The sequence below is a fragment of the Abramis brama genome (assembly GCF_963993115.1).
Source record: "Abramis brama genome assembly, chromosome: 2".
NCBI lineage: Eukaryota > Metazoa > Chordata > Actinopteri > Cypriniformes > Leuciscidae > Abramis > Abramis brama.
Window position 1 is genome coordinate 52,523,315 of NC_139964.1, and position 21,001 is coordinate 52,544,315.

Here is a 21,001-nt window from a genome sequence, read left to right on the forward strand (position 1 = left end):
AAAAAGTCATTTTCTACTTAATATTCATGAGATCGACCGTGAATGCCGCAGTGCATGCCGGGATATGTGACGCGAAGTCCCACTACAGCAGCTGTTGTTGGCGCGTTGTTTTGAATGAAAGATGGAGTTGATACGTGCTCTGCAGTTATTAAAATTAAACAGCGTGTCTTCAGGTATAGTGTATTTTTTGTCACGAGCATGTATTGGGAACAATTGCTTAACGACTTTCGAGACTCATCGTGTGTATTGTTCTATTAAACCTCAAAATATGTTGAGCTGCAACTGACACTGTCATCCCGGGGGTTTGTTTTGGTTTCGGGTCATAGTTTGTAATATGCGAGATTTTAGGTGTTTTTTTAGCGAAACATTTTGTTCTGCTACTATATCCAAACTCACTGTCTTTTCTATCTAACGTTTAACTATCCGTTCAAACTGCCATAGTAATATTATATAGCCTAGTCATAGTGTAAATCGCATGCTCATTGTCTATTTTAAAACTTAATGAACTGCCTGCATAATGTTTGTGCATCATTAGCCACAGTGTACATATGGTATTGACTTATTGAAATGTTTCAGACTGGGTGGATGCAGTGTGGGATTTCGAGTTCACCGACACAGACCCTCTTGACCCTGTTATTGAGGAGGAGATAAAGGAAGACCCTGATGTTTTCAAAACAGTCTACATGCAGCTTCTGACCTTCTCCAATGAGGATGATGACAATACACAGGTATAGCTTGATGATTCTGTGATTTATTTCTGTTTCACCTCACCAAGGGCTTACACAAACATAATAGATCAGTTTTGTTATTCACTGCAATGTAATCTACTTATGATTTCTTGATCATGTATTTTTTTCCTGTAGAGTGTCTGGGTGGTGTTTGGTGAGAATGGTGTCTCTGCAAAAACTTTGGTGGCTGTCCTGTCCTACTTCATCCTTAGTGCTAAAGCCAAAAATCCCAGTCTTGAACAGAGACTGTGTGGTCTACAGGCAGCGTCTCTATACTTGTTGCTGCTGAAAATACCAGGTCAGATTGCAACAGATTATTAATATAGCCTAGAGCAAAAAAAAACTGATTTCAAGTTTGTTAGTGATGTCAAGGACCTGTCATCCTCAACCAAAATCCCTACATGAAAGCAAATGTGATGTCAGATCCTTCTATTTTAACATAGCACTGTCAGAATGTCTCATTAGTTTATTTAATCTTTTTTTGTGTGTCCATCTTCAGGTAGTGTTGCGAATAAAGTGTACCATCAGATCCTTTTTGATACCTGTCTGAACATGCCCCTAAAATGCTGGCCTCAAGACTCTGGCAAGAAACGCAAGAAAGATTCTCTGAAAAGCTCCCAAGGTGACCCCAAACCTGGAAAACGATCCAAACCCCCAAAGAAAGCGTCAGAAGAGGTATAGTATATATATATATATATATATATATATATATAATTTTTTTTTTTTTTTTTTTTTTTTATTGTTTGTTTGCATATGTGACATTTACATTCATCATCTTTAAAAGTGTATTTTCCTACTCTTGACAGACACGTTCCCCAAAGACTTAGATTCAATCTATCTGTCAATGATAGTGTTGACAGTGATGTCATGTATTGCATATTTTTGTGTTTTGTTTTCCAGCAGTTTGATGATGATGAAGATGATGAAGAAGAGGGGATGTACTTTTCTGCACAGGATTTGCTGAAACTAAGGGAGAGCATTGTATCACTGGTTCGCACACTTCTGAGACTCCTAGAGAGAATTTCACTTCGAGACAAACCTCAGAGTGCTGACAGTTGTGTTCAGGTCTGTAAATGATGCGAGATGTGTGCCAGCCTCACCCAGGATTTGTGTGCTTCTTGTGGTAGTTAGGGATTGGCCTTTTTTTGTTTCTTCTACTCCATTAAAAAGAAGGTTGACCCCTTTGAAGTGTAGATAACATTCTCAGAGCATATTTGTCTCAGCAGAATAGCAGTGTTAATGTATAGATCTGAGTTTGGTTAGAACACTTTCACATGTTGATATTGAAACCAACATGTGCATTTTGTACAGTTATACTAACAGAATGCTGAGATTTCTTACATTATTTTCATTTTTCAGCTTTTCACTGAACTTACCAACTTTGAACCAGTTATTGGAGATCTGTCATTCTCTCAGGAAAGGTAAATGCACAATTAGAAAGATGAGGAAATGCATTACAGCATTATTTTAGTATTAATTGTATACTAGTTTTCATTTTAATTTTTTTTGTCTGTCATTTTTATTCATTTTTTAATATTTCAATTTCAGTTTGTTCCCAAGGCAAGATTTACAATTGTCTTTTAGTTTTTTTTTTTTTCAAATTTAAGTTTTTCATCTAATGTTTAAAATTGACTTCATTTTAGATTTATTTGTTTTTTATGTTTTTTTTTCTCCGCTCATGTTTTTTTGAATAATGAGTGTGTTGCAGGTCTGTGTTTTATTGGTTGTTGTCTCCCCTCTACGCTCCCAATTTTCCACAGATTTGCACACCCAATTTCTAACGACCAGGCTAAAAAACACAAAAAAGTTTAATAGTTTTTTAATTTTGTTTTAGTTAAAAATATCAAAAATGATGCATTTCTTCTTAAAGAGTCTTTTACACAAATATATCTGACTTTATCTCAAGCTTTGCAGCCTTCTGAGGTTTTGTGTGTGTGTGTGTGTGTGTGTGTGTGTGTTTACAGGAATGTCGACCAATTAGAGAGTCTGCCTGAACTGTCCTATCATGGACTGGGGCTACTCTGCTCAACCATTCATGGTGAAGGAGATGAGGTGTGTGGGGTTACTTCAAGAAGACCACTGTATTTTGGTTGCATGATTACATTGCTTGATCATTGTGTGTTGTATTGTACAGTGCCGTCGCCGAGTGTTCCGCAAGCTACTGTATGTGATTCTAATGATGAAAGCACAGGAGAGATCCAAGCCATGTCTTCTTGCTCCATCTCAGGCTGTCTGTGGTGCCAGAGACCAGGCCATCCTTTTCATTAGGTTAGTGACTCCAATTCCATTTCATATAGGAAAAGAGTTTATTGTTTTTAAATGACATACATTCTCTAAATGTATTATGTTGGATTTACTTTGTCCCCCAATATTTCTTCAGCATTGATACTGTGAGTTGATTATCTGTTTTATGTGTTCTAGTCATATTGTTGATCAGCAGAGGGAGGCCACATTGCCACTTTTACGGATCATTGTGCAACACATCTGCCATCAGGTATATTTTATTTTAAAGGAACATTTAAATAAATTAATTTTAATTATTTCAGTTTTGTCTTTATTGACTCTCAACCCTCATGTCGTTCCTGATGTATTTATTATATAGTTATTTTTTTCATGGAACACAAAATTAGATTTTCATATGAATCTACATACAGTTGCATATATGACATATTATAGTGACCACAGCTGTTAAGCTTCAAAACAGACAAAAAGCACTATTATAGAACCATAAAAGTTATTCATACAACCTGTCTTATATTCCAAATTTTCCAAAGCTATATCCTCATACAGACATCATTATTCACTATAAAATCATTCATGCAAGTCATTATGCAGCTCTCAAATCAATTCTAACAACAACAGCAGCTTTCAGTTTTGGGTGAACTAACCTGTGAGGTGTCGCCATAAAAAAAAAAAAAAATCTTCCATGTAATTCCATGTAACTCATTCTGGGTTTTTAGATGGTGGAGAAGTCTGAATATCGATCCAGTGGAGCACAGGCTGTTGGGAAGCTGATGGCTAAGATGCCGTGCCAGGACTACGCAGCCATCGTTAAGTGGCTCTATAACTACTCCCAAAATAACAAGGTGAACAGTGTGACTATAACGGCCCCTTATTTGAGCACAACTTGACATTTGCACAGATTATTTGATATTTGTCAATGCACTGGTCTTTTCCTGATTCCTGAAAAAACCTTCTCTACAGGTGGCATTTAGAATGTTTGCGCTTGATGTTACCATGGTCCTTCTGCAGCAGAGCGAGAGGGACATGGACGACACAGTGGACCCTGAGCTGGCTGTGTTCCTGTCTCACAGGTTTCTGGTCCACGATATAATTTACAATCATCGTAATGACGTCTCTCCCACGGTCAGAGGTCACGCATTGCACTGCCTGGCACAGTGTCTGGAGCTGGGTTCCCAGAATGCCACAAAATGTGTGCATGAGCTGTTCTCCAATAGTATGTATATTACTACAGTACAATAACTGTACATCTCAGTGTAAAAATGTTTGTATATGAGGGAATTCTATTCTTTATTTGTAACATACATTTGAATACTGATTAAGCTCATTCTTTTTTCAGCAGGTGCTCAGACTATGCTGGATTCAGCCCAATCTGAGCGTAAGATTGTATTTTGGTACTTAAAATGAAATTAGGTAGATGGATTTTTATAGTCAGTGATGGTTCAGTGTGTGTTATGTTTTTCAGAAACTCTGAAAGGTCAGAAAACTGCCCTGACCTTCAGAACCATTGAGCTTACAAAACACAAGAGCATCACTACGACCAACAGGAGCGGTATGAATACTTCTTTTCAGAGTAAGTTTAACTCAAATAGGCCTTGTCATTTTAAATAAAAAATTTTACATCACTATTTCTTTATTAATTTTTTTGATTTACTTTTAGATGAGGAAACTATGGCTCTATTTAAAAAGCATGTCAGTGATCCAAAAACCAATGCTAGAAAAAGTGCACTGGAGGTATGAAATACATTGTACACTTTGTAACATTTCACATTTTCCATATATTTATATTATTAAAGTCAATGTTTATTGCACCAAAACGGTTCTTATTTATTTTTACTGTATGTGACCACTTTCCACTATGGTCTATAAAATAGGCAGTTTTTGCTGAATTACCCAATAAATGACTGTTTGTGATTGCCAGATCTTTGACCTTCAGATACTGTTGTAGCTCACAGTAGGGTTGGGTCACGATGGGCAATTAGTTGTCCAACTATCAACTTATTGATTAGTGTGGTCAACTAGTTCATCTGGAGTTTTTTTATTTTTTAGTTTGTACATTTTTAACAGTAATGCTTTAATTAGTGTGCTGACCGTATGCTGTACTTGCACAATCAAATGTTGTTTTTAACTTATTTTCTGCACCTTAATTTCCATAAATAGTCTCTGGAATGGGGAGGGAGCATTGCATTGTTATTGTTAGATTATGTTTGCATAGTAAGATTTTTTTTTAAAGAGAAATAAAATACTGTTTTCTGTAATATGGGCTCAATTAATTATACACTACCATTTAAATGTTTCTAGTCAGTAAGATTTCTTTTTTTTAAAAAGAAATTAATACTTTTATTCAGCAAGGATGCATTGTTGATTAAAAAGTGACAGTAAAGATGTGCGTTGTTACAAAATTCTATTTCAACTAATACTGTTCTTTAGAACTTTCTATTCATCAAACTCAAGGGATCCTAAACAAAAAAAAGCCTCACTTTTTCCATAAACTTTCCAGAACTGTTTATTGAGCTCCAAATAAGCTGTTGAAAATTCAGTATGGCTATTACAGGAATAAATTAGGAATCAATTATGGTAGAAAACTGTTACTGTAAATTGTAATAATATTTCACAGTATTACTGATGCAGCCTTTGTAAGCATAAGACTTCTTTAACAGAAAGCATTAAAAAATTAAAATTAAAAATACTTTTTAATGGTAGAGAGTATGCAAGGCCATTAGTTTCATTGTCAAAACTGTTTAAAGCAATCAGATGTATTTGATCGTGTGTCTTTCATGTGTTTGTGTAGACCGTCATGAGTCTGCTGAAGCATGGTGTGGTCTCATGCAGTGCGGAGAATCTGAGTATACTGTCAGAGCGCTGCAGGGATCCTGCTGTCTCAGTGAAGAAGAAAGCCATGCAGTGCCTTATGGACCTCCTCGCTGTGAGCACCCCCTTCCAACCTCACATTATTGCTGCATCTAACAGATGGATTCATACTATCTAGTATCTGTTATGACCAATCAAATGATTAGCTAGTCAAAACAGTCAAACTTTTACCTGTGCCTCTCCATTTTAATGTTTACAACTGAGGTCATGTTTAAATTCTAATTCTTGTGTTTTTAAAAACTTGACATTCATCCTGTTTTTCCTCACGACTTATCTTCAGCTGGTATGGTAGCTTTCTCTGACAAATAAGATATTAATCATATTTGTTTACTCATAAATGCACAATTTTACCCACAAAATAATAACATAATGAATAAAAAAAAGAAATCATGATTTAATTTTTTTTCACCCATGGAAATGGTGACGGCCTGGCCAATGAGGGGTTGCCATATCTCTTAAGACCCGGTAATAACAAGAACGATAATTATAACTATAACTATATTAGCGTCCACACCAACGCACAGTCCTGCAGGTTGTCTACTGCCACTTTAAATGTTTAAGGATTCTGATTGGCTGTTAATGTTTTTATCGTAGTGTCAATGTAAAAAATCATTGTGAAAGTGATTCCAACCATTATCTTAATCAAAGACTTTAGATATACAAAGACGGTGCTCTCATATTAATAAATGGGAGAAACTACAATGCACAATATGACGGAATAATTCCCGCCTTCTAAATAAAAGAGCCAGTCGCTGATTGATAAAGTCATCTTGTCACTGGAGCTGCTGTAAGAAGCTCCGGTTGCTATAGAAACAGTACATTTTCTGAGAAGCATGCTTATGACTGCACATAAATACTTTTTAATGCTATTTTATTATAAGAAACCATTTCATGATTTATTTCAAATATGAAATTGAATCTTTAGCTTGGTAAACAGCTTTGGAGAATGTTATGTTTCCTCATTCAAAGAGATAGGAGCTGTACTTGCATGACTGACACGCATGATTTTTATTTTTTTGACTAAAACTATATCTTATCTTTATCATTATTATTCTAGCTATCGTCCTTGGTGCGAACGGGCCTTTAACCTCAAGACAAGTGCTAGTTTATTTTGTGTAGCGTTTTCCTATAACCTTCTGATGTGTCCAGGCTCTGCCTGAAAATAGAGAGGTGCAGGAGGCCTGGCTGAGAGGAGTGTTACCGGCTGTCATGGACTCTGAGAGCTCTGTGCAGGAGAAAGCTCTAGAGTGTCTGGACCATGTCATCATCACTCACATTAAGAATCAAGGCAAATATCGGGATGGCGACACCTCTCAGAGGCTGGCCTGGGATTTACTGGGACTGATGTGTGAGAAGTGTCAAGATCTCAGGTTAGTTGCACGTTGTCCTAATCATCTGTGATACCAGTGTGTGACATATCTCCCCCTTTCTTTGCTTTCATTGTTTTATTTCTGTCCTCCTCCACATCCTTCTCTTCTGTAGCCGGTATTTCAGCAAGGCTTTCAGCGTGTGGGCTCCACAGCAGAAGTTCACTCCTGCCTTTGTGAACAGTTTGCTGTCTCACACAGAGGGAGAGAGGGCCGCTGCTGCCTGGCTGCTGTTAGCTAAAATTGCCAGTTGCTCTCCTAAACTGAACTGCTCCACCATTCTGGATACCTGGGAGAATACTATCAGGTCAGAAAACAGAGCGGAGGAAGTGAAATTTGTTGTGTCATCAAACCATATGGTAAATGTGCAGACAGTTATAAAGGAAAGAGGTCAAAGAGTATGTAGTTTCTTAAGTGAATAATTTATTGTAATAATTTAGTGTGTAAATGGTGTCTGCTTGCTTTGCATGTGATTTTGTTCTAAAAAATGTTTTTAATGATGTGTTTGTTTTAATTATCAGGTCACCAGTTGTTTCAGTTACAATGACCTGTCATATCTTGAGCGTTATGGGTGACATTGCCTCTAATATTAATGATGACACCAAGGCCAGAATAGTTGGTAAGTGTTGTGTGCCAGTTCCTTTTAACCTGAATCTGACTTGTGGTTCAGTGAGTGTGTAAGACCAATAACTTGTGAGTTCAAGACTTTTTAAGTCAGGTTGGATTCAGATGAACCTAGAACCGCTATTGTTTCTTTAGCGTAAAGTTTTTTGAAAGTAACCCTAACCCTAAGTCTCTTATGCTCAGAAATTCTGAAGTTTTTTGGGGAAATAGAAATACCATTACAATTTAAACTAGAATAACTATTTTCTTTGCAGCCATTACTCTAGTCTTCAGTGTCACATGATCATTCTAAAATAGAAATAATTCTCAAATACTGATTTGGTGCTCAAGAAACATTTTGTATTATCAGTGTGAAATAGACATTTGTTTTGTAATATTATAAATATCTTTACTGTCACTTTTTACTGTCAGTTTCATGTATCCTTGCTGAAAAATAAAATAAATAAATATATTACTTCAAAAAAGAAAAAATCTCACTGAGCCCAAACTTTTGAATGGTAGTGTAGGGTAGTCAGTCTAATTACCTACTGGATGTTTATGTAACACTGGTAATTCAGTTAAAGTTACACATTCAAAACAAAGCTTTGTTAGTAATGGAATTTTAATTCAAATACATTACAAATGTGTGCATGTTTTACCTGTGTAGATGATCTGATGGGCTGGTTGAAGACTTTCAGTCTGCCTTTGGAGGTGATCAACTCCTGTGTGGATACTCTGGTCAGGTTTGGAAGATCAGACAACACTCAGGACACATTGGTAAGATCATACATACTATTGCCAAGAAGCCCTTATTAGATGTATTTTATTTATACTTTAATACTTTCTGTGTTTGTGTGTGTTTCAGAGGTTCCTGGATCGTTTCTGTGGAGAGCTGGTCTCTGTTTGTGAGAGTTATCTGTCTGGTGTCATTCTACAAGAGAAAGGAGCTATGAACATCAATGAAGACCTTCTGGTACAGACAGAGCCTTTATTAAGGGGGATAAATCACACTTTTTTCACTGAGGCCTAACATTGTTAAAGTTTTTGCAGCAAAAACAATCGATTTAGTTTTACATGACTATTTTTCACCCTCTCTGATCCTTATAGTTAAACGGCTGTTTTGTTTTGTTTTTCTTGCTGTTGTGCTTTTTAAATCAGAAAGCAACAATATAGTGTCTGTTTACACCTGGTCACTTCATGCGTTTTCTCTGATCGGAAAAGACAAGGTGTACTGTAAATGTCCTCCGAAATGCTTTCGAGACTAATGGTTTCAGGAGGTGGTTTCAGACTCATTCCAGACGAAACTGGACAACCGAAATGCATCTGGCTGTTGAAGCCACATATGTAAATTTTACTCGTGTGAGAGTGTGTTAGGCTATCGGCAGCCAGATATGACGGTGCTACTGCAACACGCAACGCCACAGATATGGCCCACCTCAGATGAGCAGCTGAGCATTTCTTCAGCAAGCAGATGCTCAAAATGCCGCATTGAACTGTTTAAGAGGGAAATGGCTTTCTGGGAAGAAGCTGTTCCTGTGCCCTAGATGTTTCAGGTCACTGGGCAATAGAACGTCTAGACACAGGAACAGCTTCTTCCCACAGGCCATTTCCCTCTTAAACGGTTAAATGCCTCCCAAGGCATAAGCCTGTAAGTGCAATACTCTGCTGCTTAGTGCAATATCTTTGTAAACTTAGTTGATATTTATTCATATTACTCATAATACTGTAAATATGTTCACAATCTGTAAATATGTTTGTGTGTCTTTCTTTATTCTTTTATATATTTTTAAGAAATATTCCTTGTTTGTGCAAGCATTCTGATTCTGAAACGAAACTGAAAGTTCGGTGTCGCATCCTGAACATACAATAATCATACAATTAAAAATAGTGAGACTAAATAATCTTAGAATAAAAATAAGCTGATGCCGTTCTCTCCTATTGATGTCTTTTGATGAGAAATTAGCTGATGATAAATAATATGCAGCTCTTATTGACGTTAAATTTGCATATGGTATGGAAATTGAAGTTTGGATTTATATTTGTTTTGCAGTGACACATTTATGTGGCTGAGTGTAAATGGAACAGTTTTCACATATCAGATGGTTGTCTGATCAGTAAAAGTGATCAGGTGTAAACAGGCCCATTAGCTTTATAGTGTTAATGCAGTATCTTACATAGTTTTTAAACCACTCAATCCTTCAGTCTCAGTCACAGCCACTTTATAAACCTGCATTACATTATGAAAGAAATCACAAAACTATTACAATCAGACTTAAATGATAATAAACCTTGTTAAAAATGAACGTATCTTTGACTGTGTGCATTAAACTCAAAAACGAATCTCAGAGACCACAACTTGTTAAAAGCGTTAAATAAAGTGATAGTTTAATTTACATTTTGCATTTTAAAATGGCAATGTTATATTCCCTTCAATGTATCCTGTGTATCTCAGGTGAAACATCTTTATACACTTGGTGCCACTTCTCTCCATTGTCCTTCTAAAGTGGGGAAGAGAATTTTCCTTCTGGTTCAGTCTGTTCTAACTCCTTCAGAGCAGCAAGGTGAGCCCATTAAACTTTTTTTTTTTTTTTGCTTGGTATGAATGCACATCTATCCCAGGATTCTTATCATGTGCATGTGTAATTTCAGTAAATCACATCCAAGAGCTTTTCAGAAATCTGCTGTAGCTGTAAGCACAGATTAAGGTGCAATTTACAGCTGGTGTCAATATCAAGGTCTTGGAGTAATGCGTTAAAAAACATCTGTATCATCAACTGCATGTTTTTTTTTTATTCTGTGTTTTCTTTCAGTTCCTGCTGAAGGACATGAACTGCCTGCTAGTCAGCCTCTGTCTCAGTTCAAACCCAATTCCATGCCAACAGTGGTCCGAGCTCATGCTGTTATCACATTAGGTGATAAACATTTACAAACCGTTTCTATTTTTTGAGATGCACATTACCCAGCTGGCTCAATGTGATAGAATTGTTCTCTCTGTGTTATAGGTAAGCTTTGTTTGCAGCACGAGGAACTAATGTTGAAGTATCTCCCTGTGTTTGCGCGGGAGCTGGAAGTGGGCACAGAGCTGGCCGTGCGCAGTAACGTGGTGGTGGTGATGTGCGACCTTTGCGTGCGTTACACCAACACAGTGAGCCGATATATCCCGAACATCTCAGCATGTCTGAGAGACAAAGAGCCCATCGTCCGAGAACAGACCCTCATTATGCTCACCAACTTACTGCAGGTACTCATGCAAGACCCTCCAAGCATTTCTTTTTTTTTGTGTTTAATCTGGCTGTGTCAGATTCTTTAAATGTCCTGTATTGTGATGTTTTGCTCTTCAATAGGAGGAATATGTGAAATGGAAAGGTGCGCTGTTTTTCCGCTTTGCTATTGCTCTTGTGGATCAAAATCCTGCCATTGCAGAGTAAGAAATAAGGCTTTACAAAGAAAAGCTTATTACAGTGCAGTTTCTTTTGCCATTTAATATAATGTTGTTGTTGTTGTTTTTCGTTTGTTTTGTTGTTTAGTCTCTGTGAGTACTGCCTGGTTGACCTCCTGCTTAAGAAGAGTCCCCTCATGTTTTCCCAGCATTTCATTGAGTGCATTTTCTACTTCAACTCTTATGAGAAACATAAGAAATATAATAAATTTCCTCAAACTGAGAGGTACATTCTGAAATTATCCATCGTATGTTAGATTTTTTTTCAGTGGTTCAGAAACAATTTTTAATTTCCTTTCCCTTTATGGGAGGAATCGACTAATGTGGAATGCTGAGAGTTCTGAAAATGTGTTTTGGTTTGTTTTCTGTCAGTGAGAAAAGCAGGTTTTCTCTGAGAGGACACCAGAATCAAGGCAAACGCTTCAGGATCTACAGGTTCCTATTGAAAAACTTTACAGATGAGCAACGCTTCAATATCACCACCAAAATCTGCCAGGACATTCTTGGTGAGAGCTGTTTGTGATAGATTGCTTTCTGTGGTGTTTGCAGTGTGCAGGGTTTGTACAGATTTTAGGAGTGAAATTTAAGCATTTTTTCAGCACATTCAATGGGCTTTCAAGCAGGACAAAATACAGTGATTGAAACTGTGAGTCCACAAAACTGGCTGGAGAAAAAGACCTTTTCACACCAGAGGCTATGCGATATAGTGAAATGAATCGCAGACGAATGGTCCTTTTACACCAAGAGCAAAAATGAATATGAAACAAAAAATGTTATGATTCAGGCTGAAGGAAGTACAAATTCACATCTGTACAGTAAGAACAGAACACAGGGGACCCATGACTCGGGCTGCATTTGAATACGCATATGTCCCTACTAAATAGTAGGCGAAAAACAGTATGTGACAAAAGTATGTCCGATACTTCTCATAAAAGAGAAAGTACTCATAAAAGAGTAGGCAAAAAGTACCGTATGACCTACTACTTCCGGCAAGATTCTGAAGTGTGCATACGATGAACACTTTACTATCCCATGAGGCCACAGGAGAGGATTTATAAATGGCAGTAAAGCAATGTAACTCACGCTTGTAGGTCACATGATAATGACAACCTTGCGAATGTAGTACATCCAGATTACATTCATACTACACACATTTATACTGTATAGAACAATTATTTTAGTGGTCGTGAAGTAATTACCTACTAGTAATGAGTACCTACTCATGAGAGTATGCGATTACTGACACAGATCTTTTAAAAAAAGAAAAATATTTATTAATCTAACTGGAAGTTCTAAGGAAAAATACCAAGCATTTATTTTCAAAGAGGATCTTCAAAATTCAAGGACATTTCAAACATTGAAAACATAATATTTAAAACAAGCTTTTTCCAAACTCTTTATGAACCCTGGATAGAGCAACAGCCCCACCCGATCACAATTTTGTTACAGTGTTGTCTATTGATGTTTAACACTTTAACTATATTGTGTTTTTTTTTCAGTAGCAGGAATATTTATCCATGACTTATGTAGCTGTAAATCCAATTTACAGGTTGAAAGCAAATGGTTAGGGACTCAACAGAAGTTCAGAGAAACACTGGTTTATTATATAGATGTGACCCTTACAGATGCCTCTCTTCTCCAGCCAGTTTTGTGGACTCTGAGCTGCCTCTGGACTCTCAGGGTTCAGAGTTGCTTGCAGATACATTTGACATCCTCTCCCTGAAGGAGATGAAACTGTCAGCCATGAGCGGCCCAGCAGCAGGAGAGGAACCTCAGGAGGATGAGATGGCTATGGCTAAAGCTGTCTTACAGGTGGCCCAGAAAAAGTTGGTGTCACAGGTGAGAGAACATCCTGAGTGTAAATTCTGGGGGTGGTCATCAGATCTTTGTTAAACTTGCCATCTGTCTTATGTGCAGGTCCAAAAGAGAAATTTTGTGGAGAATGTTATTCCTATCATCATCAGTCTGAAGAAAATGCTGGAAGAGCAACACTCACCTGTCCTGAAACACCTTATGGCGTACCTACAGGTGATGCATACAGACATGCCCCCCACCCCTCCCTACTTCTTTAAATAAATTAGTTTTTAATTATTTGTCTACATATCAAACACCTCAGACAAATGTCTTGGGCCATTGCATCTCATCTAAAAAAAAATTCAGTCATAAGTTCAGTCAAAATGATTTAAAAAAAAAAAAACCTGTAGTGCCGTAATGGACCCTTTTCATGTTCTCAGAAGCAGAAGTCATCGTAATTGGGTAAACTTCCATGGTGGTGAACAAGAGAATACAACAAATATAATTTTTGGTTACAATTTGCTCCAATAGTAAACTATAGTCCATGATAGGGTTTCTGTGACTTTACAAAAGAGGGAAAAAATATAGAGAGATTGACTATGGTGTTTAGAAAAGAGAAAGATGTCAAATTTGCTGCCCCTTCCTCAGACATTGTGGGAATGCTAAGTTAATATAACACAATATATTCTGTGAAAAGGGTCCATTAGTTTACACTGATTCCTCAAACACATCCTTGTGGTAGTTTTAGTACTTGTGTAGCAATGTTGACAGATTGAAAGCACACAAAAAATGCGAATGTGTCATTAAGTAATATTTTATGACATTAAATCATATTAGTTTATTCATACATTTAAAATAGATCACAATTTTAAAATCAAGAGAGAAGATGAGGCAATTGATCATTGATGTAATTTATGAGTTAATGTCAAGTTATTCACACCCATCACAAGACAAGCCTTTTGTTTATGTGTCTATTGCAGGTGACCATGCAGGACTATCGTTCAGAAGTGAAGGAGCTGTTTGCTGCTGATGAGCAGTTGGCTGCAGAGGTGGAGTATAACCTGAAGCAGTTTGAAAAGGAAAAACAACAACAAGAACAACAACAGATGGAAAAACAATTGGCCAACTTCACAATGTCCCCCCGACAAAACGTTAGTCAAACATACGCATGCATCGGAAAGTAGCAGAAATTTGACAACAAAGCCTTTACTGCCAGTTTTTGACCTTGTCTCTCTTTCTTTCCTCTGTTTCCCTCCCTTGCCCATTCTTCTTTAGGGTAATGCCATGGCTTCTCCTGCCCAGGCAGCAAATGTTGGGAGGCAGACACCGAGGGGAGGTTTTGCCACCCCTCTACATCCTCATGCTAATAAAGGACCCGCACGAACCCCAAAATCTGCTGATGTTCTGAGGTAAAACTGGGCCACATCCAAGTACAACAGATAACCTGGCACTTTTTAGTTAGATATCACCAATATCAATATAATAATGTCATCAGCAGCACACTTTATCTATAAAAATAAGGCAAAAGTGTTACGTATGAATATTCACATCACTTTTACAATTATTCGTTCTCTCAGGCGCCGCACATATGCAGGCATGGTAACTCCAGTCAGGGGCCAATCTTCCCCTACAGTGTTTTCAACAGGTAAACCAAAATCAGCATTTTCTTTTGTCAGCAACCCAACAATAATATTGCTCATACAGAACAACACAGATCAGTCATTTCTGAAAAAAAAGAAAATCTTTTTTTATATATATATATATATATATATCTGCAGTACAATAATTAATCGCACAACTTCAAGGGTATTTTAGATCATGTATTTTATTATAATTATATTATAAAGAACATCTGTATTATCAGTTGAAAAGAATTTTTAATCTCTCTCTCTCTCTCTCTCTCCCTCCCTCCCTCCCTCCCTCTCAGGACGAGGAAAACAGGTTGGGAGAGCCATTAGTACTCCACAGGGTAAGATTAATTCATTTGGACGTCTCCCATAATTACAAAAGTCCATCTTTAGGGAAACTGCTATTTAATTGAGCTCTTTTCTGATTCTTTTTAAGCGAGCATCAATGAAGTGACATTTGGAGAGCAAGTCAGTGCCATCTGCAATGAATCTAGAAGAGGTATGTTTTTGCGAATGGTCATTCACATTTAGTCTTATGGTCAGAAAACTCATTTACAATACTATGGTGTTCATATGTTTTAAACCATTCAACAAGTACTTGGAAATTTGCGAAAATGGTCAAATGTGTACTTAGTTACAGGTAGCAAAGATACGGAGGAAGAAGAGGGTGTTCTACATCTGATGTCACCAGAGCAACAGTAAGCTTATACATTTCATTATGCATTGAGAGCTAAGCTGAATTTACATTTATTCATTAAACAGACACTTTTAAATAAAGTGACTTAATGAGGGATACAACAAGCACTTCATCTTAAAGAGGCAATAGAAACGAGAAGTGATAGTAATACAAAGTTTTAGACATCGTTCATTAACATTTCAATTAAAGGTACACTGATAAAAAACAGAACTGCATGCATTTTGCATAAGAATTTTTTTTGGTTGTGCTTCGGCACGCGGATGAAAATGGTCATCCTACTGCTCATAAAACATTCCCTACTAGGCTTAAGCAGTTTAGATAGAAAGGATCTCAAGCTGTCTAGCTGAAGATGTTACTGTAGCTTTACCCATTAATAGACAGGGTACTTCCTTGAAAATAATTTTCAGCACAGCGCTACAACAACCATGTAGTGAAATGACCCTTCACAATATATACTGTTTTACAATGAACTAAAAATATTAGATGAAGCATGAAGGTATATTGGTTAAGATTTCTTTTTTTCTTTTTTATTCCGCCCTTTAGAAAACCAGTGCCCAGGCAGTGGAATGTGGAATCTCCTCTTGTACAAAAACTGAGATCCAAGAAAAGGTTTTAGTGAATGTATATCTGTGCATTTATTATGATGCAGTATGTATTGATTCTACCTTTCAGTTCACTGTACCTTTATAACAAGCCCTCTTTATTTCACTGTTCTCTTGATAACTCTCCTTTTTTACCATTTCATCGACTTGTCTTGTTTGTAAAAAGGAAATGTTATTAAATGCTTTTGATACTTTGGATCGTATCTTGTGGATTTCCTCCAAACCTGGTTGTTGTACTGAATGTGTCTGAAATTCGCAATCTACTTTCCCTGCCATTCATATCAGTAGAGAAAGTGTGGCAACTAATGATTATTATATGGAGCAGATTTATCACCCATTGGTACACAAGTGTTCTGTTTCTCCTTTATGATGTTTTTCTAAAACTGTCTTTGAGAGGTATATATATATATATATAAACATATAAACATTTTGTCATGCAAGACACTTTTTTTTAAGGTGTAATCCACTTTCTTGTGTGCTTTTAATCCCTGAATATTATCACCTGTGTCTACAGAGTGGATTACCAGTGTTTGCTGTCTTTATTGCAGATGAAGTGGATTAAATGTATTTGACGAGACATTCATATGTGACGTTTCCAATGTTCAAATGTAGCAACTGAAATTCTTTCATTCAGTACTTTAGTGTTTAATACAGCACCTGTGTGTACAAGAATAAAGTTTAATGTAGGCTATTTAAATACCAATAAAGTGAGGTCTATTTTTTTTAATCAGTTTTATTTGGATAAACATGACACAAAATACAGGTAATACGATTACATGAAGAGTTTTTACTGTTATAAAAACAGATTTTGGAGCATTAGCATAACTTGTCATAAGGTGTCAGAATAAACATGAAATGCACATTGTCTTTTGAAGATCACAGCATATATACTGTTTACGAACAAAATAAAATCAGACATAATAATAAACAATAAAAATACAAAAAGAAAAGCATAAAATTATGCCAATACTGCACATGAACAGGCTGCTCCATAAATATAAATATAACATTTTTCTTTGAAGAAAATGGTAAACCCTACATTTATGAGGACAAAATATCCCCACAAAGATGGCAATGTCTTTTACTTGTGGGGACATTTTTTGGTGCCCATGAGGAAAACAGCTTCTAAATCATATTGTGATGTTGTTTGAAAATGTAAAAAATGCAGAAAGTTTTCTGTGATGGGTAAGTTTAGGGGTATGGTTAGTGTAAGGGGATAGAATAGAAAAATCATGTCTATGGAAAGTCCCCATAAAACGAAAAAAACATGCGTGTGTGTGAAAAATAAATTAATAATGAATAATTTTTGGAAGTTACATTCAATACGTTCAAAACCTGATGATCATGTTAACCAGCATGAATTGATAATATTCCAAATAACATACCAATTGTTGTGTTTCCTCTCACTTCCACATGAGAGAGACAGACACCTTTTGATATCTGTCCTGATCATTGACTGTAAAAAAAGGTCCATGATACATGATTAAAAGTGGAATTCTGACATCAAGAAATAAAGTAACAATTTGCTGTGTTTAAGATATACATTTCATATTCGGTCTCAGTCAACTTTTTAATGGTTGTACATGGATCATTCAGGATCTATTATTATTATTATTATTTTTTTTTTAAAACTTTTTTTTAAAATTTATTCTTACAGATAACTGCTTTTTTATTTTAAAATGAAAATATAATATATGAATTAAATTAATAAATATTGAATTATAATGAGTTTAATTAAATTAATTTAATTATATTAACAAAAATAGAAGAACAAGAACAGAAAGGGTTGCCTTATTATTAGAATAAGGCAACCCTTTCTGTTCTTGTTCTTCTATTTTTGTTAATATAAATGTATTTAATTCTTCTATTAGTTCTTCTATTAGTTTTGACTATACATATGGTAATATTTTCGTGATCGTGAATTGTGAAGGTACATTTTCTATTAAAATATATAACTTTTTCAAACATGCATTACTTAGCCTATATTATGCTTAACATATAATTTGGGCAGACAAATAATGTTATTTACTCCTATTACTCCTCATTAAATATAGCTTTCTATAAATGTTATTACCGTATTTATTAATTAGTACCTTTCTTATTATTTGTTCGACTATTTATTATTCTGCTGTTTTGTAAATCCTGTTTTACTGTTTGCTGAACGTTGACTGGCTGTTGCTAAGAGAGATCAAAACGCGTCGGAGTGAAGCACCCTGGGAAGTGAAACGTTTTCAGCAAACAAAAATGAAGGCACGTATGTTTTTTATATATAAAAACACTTAGTTTCCTATTGCATTTAAACTGAATATCGCTATTTGAAGTACTCGTGCTTTCGCGAAGATGCTTTTAAAAGCATCACGTATAGCATTAGCACGATGGCTAGTTAGCTCAGCAGCAATGTATTTTACTAGTGAAAAGAAATTAATGTAAATAAAAGTGAACAAACTGCAAAATACTGAAACAACTAAACTTTTTCCTGTCTGCTAATAATATAAATGTTGTCCAAAAAGATTGGACCGTTATTACATTATCTTTCAAGATTGTATGTAACGTTAGTTTTGTTGTCATTTTAGCCTGATATTCTATGACTGCCGTTTATTAATGAACTGTATTTATTTGAGACTTGTTTTGTTTCTTTTCAGCGTGTTTTCACGCTGTCAGAAAAGTCCTGGTCTGGATCATGTTTGCAATACAAATGGCAGAAAACAGTAGGAAACTATCTTGCAGCTGCAGGGTGAGTACCGTTTGCTGGTTTATATAACTTAGGCAAGAAGTGTTTATCTTTTTAGGCAATGTTTGAGTGAAATATTTTATATATCCACAGCCCTGACAATTTAGTAAAAATCTTTGATCGACATGGACAGAAGGTCAATGAGTTAAATCTCCCTGGGTAAGTGAGCATTCAGCCATGCTCTGTCTGAGACTCTAATTTAGAGTTTAAAGATATTTTAAGATTTTATGTAATATTGTTTCTTTATAACTATAGAGCAATATTCTCTTCCTGCAGTTGCTCATACTTTAGTGTTTTTGTGCGTACAGGAATTGTCTATCTCTTGACTGGGATAAAGATGGTGATATCTTGGCTGTGATTGCTGAAAAGTCCAGTTCCATTTACTTGTGGGATGCAAATGTTAACAAAACCTCTCAGCTAGACAGTGGTATGAGGTGAGTGATGTGATGAGAGAGGGAATGTGTTAGAGAATAAACTCTCTAAACTGTTTTTCAGGTGATGCCTTTTTTTCGGTTGTTATTTTCGGGTTGATACAGAGATCAGATGTCCTTCCTGCTCTGGTCCAAAACTGGGCCACTGTTGGCTGTTGGCACATCTAAAGGAAACCTTCTCATCTACAACCAGCAAACCTCTCGCAAGATTCCTGTTCTGGGTAAAATAGAATAATAATATTAAAAAAAGAAATGTGTGAATATTTCTGATGTCATTATATATTTATTTCTTCTTTCAGACATGTGTTCTTTTATATTTATATAATGTATTTATTAAATATAATTTATTTTAATATAATTATATAATAGATTAATAGATTAAATATATATTAACATTTCCAAAAGAACAGAAAAGGTTGCCTTTATTCTAATGCTTTAATTGTTTCTGATCCCTCTTACAATTTGTTTTAAATATATATTCATGAAATGTGAAGGTTTAAACAAAATATATTTTCTATTTAAAAATATATTACAATTTATAATATGCTTCACATATATTTTGGGCAGACACAAAAAAGTATTTGCTGTATGGAATACACTCTGTAAACTCTGGAGTTTAGGTACTCCTTATCAAATATTATGTTCCTCTCCATTCTACTATTTATTCTGGGTAAAAAAAGATTTAAAAAAACATGCATACTGTATATTCATGTAGGTAAGCACACAAAGAAAATCACATGTGGCTGTTGGAGCTCTAACAACCTCCTGGCGTTAGGCAGTGAAGACCGCAGCATAACGATCAGCAACCACGAGGGAGACACCATTCGACAGGCACGTGAGGATCTGTCAGAGCGAGATCCTGTGTTATCGTATCTGTTGGTGTAGACGTATAGATAGCATAGTTTGAAATGTTGTCTTCCGCTCTTTCTTGCCTTCAGACCTCTGTGAGAGCAGATCCTGCAGAAGTTCAGTTCTCAGTGATGAAAACAGATGAGAGATCATCTCCAGGAGAAAGCACTGTATGTTGACATGCTCATTTTACCTTTTAGTTTTTATACTTATTATAAGTAGAGGTGAACGTGTGAGCAAAATCTTAATTACGTTATAAGTAATTTCATATCACAGTAAAATTCATATACTAATATTAACTATTAAAAAAGATGTATATATATTTTAGATAATATATATTATATTTTATAACTGTAATAATCACAATATGGGATTATTCTGTGTATTAATTATTTAATGCAAGGTGCTTTGTCTTTTGGTTATTTTCTCTTTATTTTGAACTTTATGGATGTAAAAATCTTTCTGGCATTACTGTACAAACAGTGAAACTAAACTTTATCCATCTCTGTATTTTCATTTTTTATTTTTTTCGTTGTTTCATGAGTATGCAAATATTTCTACATATTGACTAAATGATCTTTAACTTGCAGGTGAGTGTGGCTTTGGGTAAGAAGACCCTGTTTCTTTTTAACATTAATGATCCCGATAACCCTATAGAACTGGCCTTCCAGCAGCGCTATGGCAACATCATCTCCTACCGCTGGTACACACACACACACACACACACACACTGATGTACTTCAATTTGGAAGTGATTGTTTTAAGTCTTTGACCACTGTGCTCAAACAAGACATTTAACCACAGATTGAAGGACTGTTCCTTCATTCAATTTAGTCATTTTGGATACATTTTAAAAAATGTGCTAAATAAACAATAACGTCCTCTGGCAACCGCCAGTGCCACGCAAAAGTTAACTGCCATTTTAGTTACTAATAATAAAAAGACATTTATTATTATTCTTGTGCTGTCTAATCGATTAATCGCATCTAACATAAAAGTTTAACATAATACATGTGTGTG

At 35.7% G+C, this 21,001-nt stretch overlaps 2 protein-coding genes across 4 annotated transcripts in view; both read left to right on the plus strand.

Moving 5' to 3' along the window:
* The first annotated feature begins 49 nt into the window (after nt 1–49).
* On the plus strand, nt 50–16,547 carry ncapd3 (non-SMC condensin II complex, subunit D3). Of its 3 annotated transcripts, none has more exons than XM_084091979.1 (35): nt 50–173; nt 577–728; nt 864–1,026; nt 1,228–1,403; nt 1,629–1,793; nt 2,088–2,149; nt 2,693–2,780; nt 2,863–2,996; nt 3,150–3,222; nt 3,689–3,814; nt 3,933–4,185; nt 4,309–4,347; nt 4,435–4,542; nt 4,630–4,703; nt 5,761–5,895; nt 6,990–7,210; nt 7,323–7,514; nt 7,729–7,826; nt 8,478–8,587; nt 8,676–8,783; nt 10,263–10,371; nt 10,621–10,722; nt 10,813–11,051; nt 11,155–11,234; nt 11,338–11,475; nt 11,622–11,755; nt 12,892–13,088; nt 13,167–13,277; nt 14,024–14,194; nt 14,319–14,452; nt 14,621–14,688; nt 14,971–15,012; nt 15,108–15,170; nt 15,306–15,369; nt 15,912–16,547. In XM_084091979.1, the coding sequence occupies exons 1-35, from the start codon at nt 122–124 to the stop codon at nt 15,982–15,984; spliced, it is 4,254 nt and encodes a 1,417-aa protein (XP_083948105.1). In that variant the 5' UTR covers nt 50–121; the 3' UTR covers nt 15,985–16,547. The 3 variants fall into 3 exon arrangements, with proteins under 3 accessions (XP_083948105.1, XP_083948107.1, XP_083948106.1); XM_084091981.1 differs by having other exon boundaries at nt 69–173; nt 4,312–4,347; XM_084091980.1 differs by having other exon boundaries at nt 69–173; nt 1,632–1,793.
* A 1,609-nt stretch (nt 16,548–18,156) lies between these two features.
* wdr19 (WD repeat domain 19) overlaps nt 18,157–21,001 on the plus strand; it is a 28,736-nt gene continuing 25,891 nt past the window's right edge. The window contains exons 1-8 of the mRNA XM_084105849.1: nt 18,157–18,220; nt 18,613–18,704; nt 18,795–18,860; nt 19,010–19,135; nt 19,238–19,353; nt 19,848–19,963; nt 20,071–20,151; nt 20,572–20,684. Coding sequence (XP_083961975.1) covers nt 18,215–18,220; nt 18,613–18,704; nt 18,795–18,860; nt 19,010–19,135; nt 19,238–19,353; nt 19,848–19,963; nt 20,071–20,151; nt 20,572–20,684 — 716 coding nt within the window. The 5' untranslated portion in view covers nt 18,157–18,214. The remainder of the gene's footprint in view (nt 18,221–18,612; nt 18,705–18,794; nt 18,861–19,009; nt 19,136–19,237; nt 19,354–19,847; nt 19,964–20,070; nt 20,152–20,571; nt 20,685–21,001) is intronic.

Bases quoted from the DNA above. Each gene is read 5' to 3' on its own strand.
- ncapd3 (XM_084091979.1), top strand. From the start codon at position 122: ATGGAGTTGATACGTGCTCTGCAGTTATTAAAATTAAACAGCGTGTCT. The intron at 1,027-1,227 runs GTCAGATTGCAA...GTCCATCTTCAG, and splicing joins GTTGCTGCTGAAAATACCAG to GTAGTGTTGCGAATAAAGTG. The intron at 10,372-10,620 runs GTGAGCCCATTA...GTTTTCTTTCAG, and splicing joins AACTCCTTCAGAGCAGCAAG to TTCCTGCTGAAGGACATGAA.